The following is a 7,926-nucleotide window of genomic DNA, read 5'->3' on the forward strand; positions in this document are numbered from 1 at the left end:
CTTTTCCTGTATATTCTTATTGTATTTTACAATATTATTTCAGGTAGTTCTAGTTTGGCGATAGACAGTTAAAGACCATAAACTTTTAATAGGTTAAATACAGTTTCTGTAACAGTAAAACTCCATCATATCTCACAGCAAAACCCTCATTTATACGGAATTTTAAATGGAATAAAGTTGTTTTTTCTTATATATTACAGACTGTAAGTTGCACAGAAAACCACCGTCATATCTCATGATAAAAACGTTTTTCATGTGGTTTCTTTTGATGGTAAATTTTTTTATTTATACACTAAAATATGGAATAAAACTCCACCTTTAACCGTAAAATTATATTTATAACTAACAGCAGTGAACATCAGACAACACGAGCATACTTTAGCAGTTAGATAGTGTTTCTGTAGTGGTGAAAAAAACATTAGAAATTATATATATTAGCAGTTTGAATCCAACTAAAAGCACCTCGTACCAAACTCCCTTTAAGAAATATCACATTTTAACAATTCCTAATGTGTTAGTAACAAAACATGTAACTATAGAAAAACGAGCCGAAGCCCCTCATATGTCCACAGTCTGACTGTTAATTCGGCATTGATATTATCAATAAAGATAAAGTGTATTCTGTACGAACTTTACATTTTGTCTGCTCAACTCGCTCCGCCTCCGTTGTAGCTGCGCTCTTTAAGCGGGCAAAGACCGTGGGAGTGAGAGGCGGACTTCTTGAAAAAGTTAAGATTTTAACCAAAATAAGTGCTGGTTCGTGTGTCAGATCGGCGCCGAATTGAACACCGACTCACAACACTGTTTATTATAAGTCTATTTTGTGTGTTTCGGTGCCTGAGGAGTTTTTTTATTCTTTTATAATCAACGTAACAACCGGCTGCTCTGTTGTGTGTGACTCATCTTCTCAACACACGATCTCCGGCGGTGACGTCGCGGCAGGATGGGGCGGGCAGAGCGAACTGGCGCCGGGAGATTCGATCCCTGACCGCGGTGCTGGCTGCATTAACGCTCCCGAGTGAACTGGAAGCACCGTTAAACCCCCCCCCCCCCGCAACCAGAACCGTTTGATTCGCCTCCTCTGGTAGCCATGTCGTTACGGTGTGTGTCCGTCCAGAGCGGGAGCAGCGGCCGTTGAACCGTCACTGCATACAGGTAGCTAAGAGCCTGCTAGCCGGAGCTAGCCGTGGAGCTAACGGCGCTAACGAGCCAAAACAAGCCGCCTCGTTCCCTAAACGTGTTTACAGCGAGGACATCGTGATTAATGTTAACAGTAGATAGATCAACACGGGGTAAATGAAAGCGCAATGTAACGCAGGAGGTTTGAAATGGATACAAGGAGCTAACAGTTGGTGTTAGCTCTGTTTTTTTTGCCCGGAGGCCTCACAGACCTCGGCCTCTAGTTCGGTGTGTAACCGAGGAACGCACGACCTTCCCCCGGGGAGCGCCGCGGGAGGTATACCCCATCACTGATAACAGACAGCGGTGTGTCCCAGCCTTTACTCTCACTCAGTTAACTCACTGTATTATATTATATTATATTATATTATATTATATTATATTATATTCAATGCATTACAATAGTGAAGAGATTTGGATGAATTTTAAACAGTTTATTTATGTGAACATGGGATTTTAATCACACTGATGATATAATAAAGAATATTTCTGGTAGAGGAGTAAGTAAGAAAAGCAAACAGTACATTTTCATATAAAATAATAAAATCAGAATCAATATTTTGAGGAATAAATGCTCAAATATTTTTCCTAAAAAGAAGATTTTGGGGACACGACTGAAATAAAGGACATTGGAAACATGAGCGCAGCACGTAAATGTCCTTTTAATATCTTTGTAAAGTTATATTTAGAAGGTAGACACCATTAAAAGGTAATATAATATGCTTTATTTCCCTCCATTTTTATCACATGACCAGAATTGTTTTGGTTTTTAATTTGAGGAATGTAATGAATAAATATATAAATTAAAAACATTATACTTGATTCAGAGTTTTTTCCTTTATGGATATAAAACTTCCCTTTCATAATAAAAAGATTTAAAGCTTTTTACTCAATTATCTGTCTGTATTGTGTATTTACAGATCTCATATTTTAGCTCAGTGGTTCCCAACCTTTAGGGTCGGGACCCCCACCAGGGGTCACCAGAGGCCTTTTTACTTTTAATGTGTGAAAGAAAACTGAAACATACACACAGTAGGTCTGTATCTCAGCATCTGGTTCACTTCTGTGAAAGTGAACCGTCCAGTAGAACAAAACGGGAAACACAGAATGTGTAAAAAAGAAGCAGATAAAGTCTAAAAGATTGTTAAAAATGTTTAAAATTGAAATTAAATGAGTAGAATTGTATAAAAAGTTCTATAAACAGGAAACAATCTGCTTAAAAAAACAAACTTCCTGCAGTTACTGAGTTCACACGCCTTTCCCAGCATGCACCAGGTTGTAGACGGTTCTGTAGTCCGGTCAGAAACACGTTCCTTCCCGTGAAAACTCGCTAATGTGACGATTAACCGCTCTAACCCGCGCTCCTTCTCGCCGTGCAGATGGAGGCCATGGAGGTGGACTTCCCCATGGAGGGACGAGGCGGCGGGCAGCCGGCGGTCACCGCCGGAGCCGCTGACCTCAACGCACCGTACGTCATCTCCGACTCCGGCAGCAGCACCGAGGTGGACGAGGACGACGAGGAAGACAACGAGGGAGGACAGACGGCGGCCCGTGTGCCGCCCAGGCTTCCCGCCACCTGGGCGTTCAGTCAGAGAGCGGTTGGCGGCTCCGCGGCCACGCCTTCTGCTGCTCGAGGGGCGCCCATACGGAGGAGACTCAGGTACACAGCTAATGCTCAAAGAAGGCCGGTTTATACCTCGTGTGGAAATCCTTTTAAAGAGCTGTATCTACTTTAATTCTACCGTTTATAGTTTTCCGGTCATGGAAACACCTGGAAAATGATTCAAATATCCTGGAAATAATCTATGTTGTCCTGGAAAATGTCCTGGAAAACTCTGCCCAGGGTTCAGACCCTCCAGTGTTGTTCTGAGATGTTAACCCTGTGTGTGCTGCTCCAGGCAGGGCCTCAGGGTGCACTACCCCAGCCAGACCGCGGCGCCCTCCAGAGGCTTCCCCGACTTCCTGCTCCGAGCGCCGGCGGCCAGCGTGGCCGAACCGGAGTCCGGCAGCACCACCGAGGTCAGCGAGTCTGACGAGGAGGAGGAACGGGGGGACGAGGGGGTCGAAGTGGGCGCACCTGCTGCTGCCGCGGAGCCTGCGGACCCCGTGCCGCCGGCGAGTCCTCGCCTTAACGCCCCCGTCCAACACGCACAACCGCAGGAAGCCGGTGCAACCAGTGAGTCTGAGCCTTTACTTCATGTTGTTTACTGGTTTCCTCAGACCAGAGCAGACTCTGTTGTGCTCCGAGTAACCAGTGAGATGTATTTGTCCCGCTGTGTTCAGACTCCAGCTCAGCTGCAGACGGTGAGAGGACCGAAGCTCCAAAACAGGTCGTCCAGGTAAAGTTCTTCATCACACAGAAAGCTGCTAATAATAATCAGGACTGTTTAATCCTGGAACATAAAGTGAACCCGTCACTCAGTTTGTTCTGCCCGTGTCTTCCTCCAGCCGCTCCCCGTGGCCTCGGCTCCCCTCCCGTTGTCACACGGCGAGGAGGGCGAAGGCGACAACTGCACCATCTGCTTCGAGGCGTGGACGACGGCGGGCGAGCACCGGCTGTCCGCCCTGCGCTGCGGCCACCTCTTCGGCTACACCTGCATCCAGCGCTGGCTGAAGGCTCAGGGCGGCGCCGCCAAGTGTCCGCAGGTCAGCGAGGTTTCTGACAGGAAGTCCGATCGTATCCCCCGCGCCTGGACTTTGGTGACGATGTGTTTGTGTCGTTTCTCCGTAGTGCAACAAGAAAGCGAAGCGTTCGGACATCGTCCTGCTGTACGCTCCGAAGCTGAGAGCGCTCGACAACTCGGAGCAGGAGAGCTTAAAGAAGTGAGTGACGAGTCCTCTGCTTCACTGTGTTCAATTCTGTATCAATAACACAACTGACCTTTCATTGATTGACCATCTAACCTCACACTGCTGTTAGAGACTTATTCAGGGGAGAGAGGATGGTGGAGCTGTATGCACTAACGTTAGTTTACCCGCTCCCTGACAGCTGTAACTTCACACCGACGCTGATACCGTCGTCTACGTTCTGTCGTTCACATATAAGATAAAAACTGGAGGCATCACGTATCAGGTTATCACACAACGATCAATCAGCCATGAGAGTGATCCCTCGCTCTTCGTCTAACAACATGAACAGCGTCTTCGTTTTCTTTCTAATCATTCACGGCGTTAATATGAACAGCTGCACATGTGCATTAATGTGAGTTCTGAGTTTAAAGTTTAAGTGTGTGTGTGTGTGTGTGTGTGTGTGTGTATGTCCAGGTCTCTGGAGCAGGAGCAGTCTCTGAGGAGGAAGGCTGAACTGGAATCAGCGCAGTACAAACTGAAACTGCAGGTCGTCACCAACAAATACGGACAAGCACAACAAGAGCTGCAGGTATCACCTCACCTCTGTTTGTTCTCCAGTGTCCTCAGACTGACAGTGGTTTCATTTAAATGTGTCTGTAGTTGTAATCCGACATCATTGTTGTCTTTATTGTTAATGTTTCCAACACTGAGCATTATAACGGGCATAATTTAGGATTTAAATGACTTTAAAATGAACATTTTCTTTACAGGTTAAAGCCCAGAGCAGGTCCTTTTTAGTACATTTTATTCTGATCCTAAAGGGATTCACCACTAGAATAATGATATTATATAGTATTATATATGTTATCTTATGCATTTAAAATATACAGAAAAAGTGACATTTGAAAGAATAATGGAATCATCATCAACCCGTCCATTATATAATATATACAAGTAAGTTTACAGCTTTTTACCATCACTGTCATTAATAATAATAATAATAAACATTCAATTATTAGGCGCCTCTCGGGCACTCGAGGACACCGTACAACACAAAAAAAAAACAGCAAGAAATAAGAAACAGATAAGAAAAGACAATGTAGATGGTTAAGTGGGGTAGGCAGTTCTGAATAGGTGAGTTTTTAATCTTGATTTGAAGAGTGTGAGAGAGTCCAGGTTCCTGAGGTCCGGTGGGGTGAGTTCCAGAGTTGGGGGCAGAGCGCTGAAAGCCCTGCTCCCCATGGTGACGAGGCGGGCAGGAGGGACAGAGGTGGACAGAGGAGGCAGATCTGAGGGAACGGGAAGGGTTGGTGATGTGGAGGGTTCGGACAGATAAGGAGGGAGAGGTTGTGGATGGCCTTGAACGTGAATAGGAGGATTTTGAAGTCAATGCGGAGTTTTACCGGGAGACAGTGGAGTTGCTGTAGAACAGGGGTGATGTGGTGGATGGAGGGGGTTCTGGTGATGATTCGAGCTGCAGAGTTCTGAACCAGTTGAAGTTTAATTAATGTAATCCTTCCTGTCTGCGCAGGAGCTGAGGGCTCTGATGGCCCAGGCTGGTAGAAGCTCTGTCTCCTCCTCTTCCTCCTCCTCCTCCTCCGCGTCGACCTCGCTCCTCCTCGGCCTGTCTCAGAGGGCCGACGGCTCCAGGACGGCCCAGTACGTGTTCTCCAAGGCGGTGCTGGTGTCTCAGGCCGGAGGCTCCAGGGTTTTATCGTACTGTGAACCTCTGAGCTGCCTGCTGGCCTCGCAGCCGTCCCCTCACTCCACGCTGGTGCCAGGTGAGACCAACCCTCCTCCTGAACCCGTCAGCAGAGCGGCCTGCAGGTGGCAGCGTTGTTCAGTCCATCAGTGCAGCACTGTGCTCCACAGACACATAGACAGACTTACAGTGTCCTCACATTACACCAACGTCCTACAAATATTTGCTCAGTTCCCCGTTCACTGGAAGTTAAGGGTGGGTATCGAGAACCGCTACCGAGCCGGAACTGGTTCCTGATTATAACTGAGTATTAAAACACGAGTAACATCCTGAACAAACAATCCTGCTGTTGGTGTTTGTGTAACCAGTTAACTAAAACTAACAGGGTTCCCACACATCCTGGAAACACCTGGAAATTAATAATAATCGCCAAATATCCTGGAAATAATTCACAGTATTTTAATCTGTGTGCTCTACTTAATTGGAATTAATGCTGACAGCTGTGTTTATGCTACTATTTGGTAAAATCAGCTGTTGTGCGAACAGCCAATGTGCCAAAAAAAAAGTGAGCTAACACGGAGTGTCACATAAATGCTGACCACTGTTTGTTCTGTCCTGTGTTGTCTAAAAAAACTGAGTATGAGTATCCTAGCAACTATTCTGAACCTATTAAATCTAACCTCAGACAAATATACATATTATAATCCAAAAAACTAACCAGTTGTAATCCCTCCTCTTCCTCCTCCTCCTCCTCCTCCTCCTCCAGGCTGCGGGGTGAAGAAGGTGAGCGTCGTCAACATGAAGGCGAGTCAGTACGTTCCCATCCACAGTAAACAGATCCGAGGTCTGTCCTTCAACAGACAGAACGACAGTCTGCTGCTGTCCGCTGCTCTGGACAACACCATCAAACTGACCAGGTACACACACACACACACACACACACACACACGTGTCGTACACTGTTTTTATGTGTGTGTGTTGTAATATGAGGTCTTCATTGTGTGTGTGTGTGTGTGTGTGTGTTGCAGTCTGCTGACCAACACGGTGGTTCAGACCTATAACGCAGGTAAACCCGTGTGGAGCTGCTGCTGGTGTTTGGACAACAGTAACTACGTCTACGCCGGTCTGAGCAACGGCTCCGTGCTCGTCTACGACACCAGAGACACCAGCACGCACGTACAGGAGCTGCAGCCGCTGCGCTCCAGGTACACACACACACACACACACACACACACACACAGATTGATTTACGTTACAGTTGGACAAAACTCTACGTTGTTGAACTCCTGATGTTTCCAGGTGTCCGGTGGCGTCCCTGTGCTACGTCCCGCGGGCGGCGTCCAGCTCCTTCCCCTGCGGCGGGCTGATCGCCGGCTCTCTGGAGGGCGGCTGTTTCTGGGAGCAGGTCAACGAGACCACGTACAGACCGCACATCCTGCCGCTGGAGACGGCCGGCTGCACCGACATCCAGGTGGAGACGGAGAGCCGACGCTGTCTGGTCACCTACAGGCCAGGTGAGAGCGCCGACCTACACGCCGGCGGCACTGTACGCCACAGAGGGCGAGGTGGTTTATTTATAAAGCACCATTAGTACACAAAGGTAGGGGCAAGGTGCTGTACAGTGTTAATAATAACAACAACAACAACAAGATGTTTTTAGGTAAACGTTATAAAGCCGTAATGGTTCCTGAGAAGGAAACTTTATGTTAAAAACCTTTTTAAGGACATTAAATATACGGAATGAATCCAAACTGCTTTGGAGTGCGAACATACCGGAGGTTGTGACACTTTCCTACACAGTAACCATCGGACCCGTTGTACGCAAAGTCTGCGATGAAAACAGTCGCAGCAGCCGTCGAGCTGAGACGTCCGATGGAGGAAAAGCGCTGATTCACAAGCAGATTGCCGAGTGAGGAAGAGTGTAAACAGCAAAGTCAGAGGAAGGAAAGAAACAGCAGACTGGAAGCCTTCTGAATGCTGGAAGGAAAGAGAGCAAACAGAGGATCTCTCATATGTATTTATGTTGTCTAACAGCTTTTATTTGTGTCACTCGGGTTGTGTGAAAGTGTTTGTTGTTGTTGAGTCCAGATGTTTTCTGCCGCTCGTCCTGAACACAGAATTAGATTATTGCCACAGAACATTCAGTAATCAGCAGAACAGACTTGTATTTATCTGAATGTCGAGGTCAGTTTCCTGTCTCAAGTGTCCCGTCTGTCCCGCAGGACGCTCCAACCCGTCCCTGCGCTGCGTCCTCA

At 47.0% G+C, this 7,926-nt stretch overlaps 1 protein-coding gene across 2 annotated transcripts in view; it reads left to right on the plus strand.

Moving 5' to 3' along the window:
- Positions 1-16: 16 nt before the first annotated feature.
- The window catches only part of rfwd3 (ring finger and WD repeat domain 3), an 11,766-nt gene continuing 3,856 nt past the window's right edge, over positions 17-7,926 (plus strand). Inside the window, exons 1-12 of one of the 2 annotated variants that reach the window (XM_051381911.1) lie at positions 17-1,485; positions 2,559-2,839; positions 3,078-3,355; positions 3,463-3,518; positions 3,628-3,825; positions 3,911-4,002; positions 4,444-4,558; positions 5,501-5,750; positions 6,438-6,588; positions 6,700-6,876; positions 6,971-7,185; positions 7,894-7,926. The exon at positions 7,894-7,926 is cut by the window's right edge and continues 182 nt beyond it. In XM_051381911.1, the coding sequence (XP_051237871.1) occupies positions 2,559-2,839; positions 3,078-3,355; positions 3,463-3,518; positions 3,628-3,825; positions 3,911-4,002; positions 4,444-4,558; positions 5,501-5,750; positions 6,438-6,588; positions 6,700-6,876; positions 6,971-7,185; positions 7,894-7,926 (1,846 nt within the window). In that variant the 5' untranslated portion in view covers positions 17-1,485. The remainder of the gene's footprint in view (positions 1,486-2,558; positions 2,840-3,077; positions 3,356-3,462; positions 3,519-3,627; positions 3,826-3,910; positions 4,003-4,443; positions 4,559-5,500; positions 5,751-6,437; positions 6,589-6,699; positions 6,877-6,970; positions 7,186-7,893) is intronic. The other variant, XM_051381910.1, reaches the window with a different exon arrangement.

The sequence above is a fragment of the Dicentrarchus labrax genome, unplaced genomic scaffold (genome assembly GCF_905237075.1).
Source record: "Dicentrarchus labrax unplaced genomic scaffold, dlabrax2021, whole genome shotgun sequence".
NCBI classification, from domain to species: domain Eukaryota; kingdom Metazoa; phylum Chordata; class Actinopteri; family Moronidae; genus Dicentrarchus; species Dicentrarchus labrax.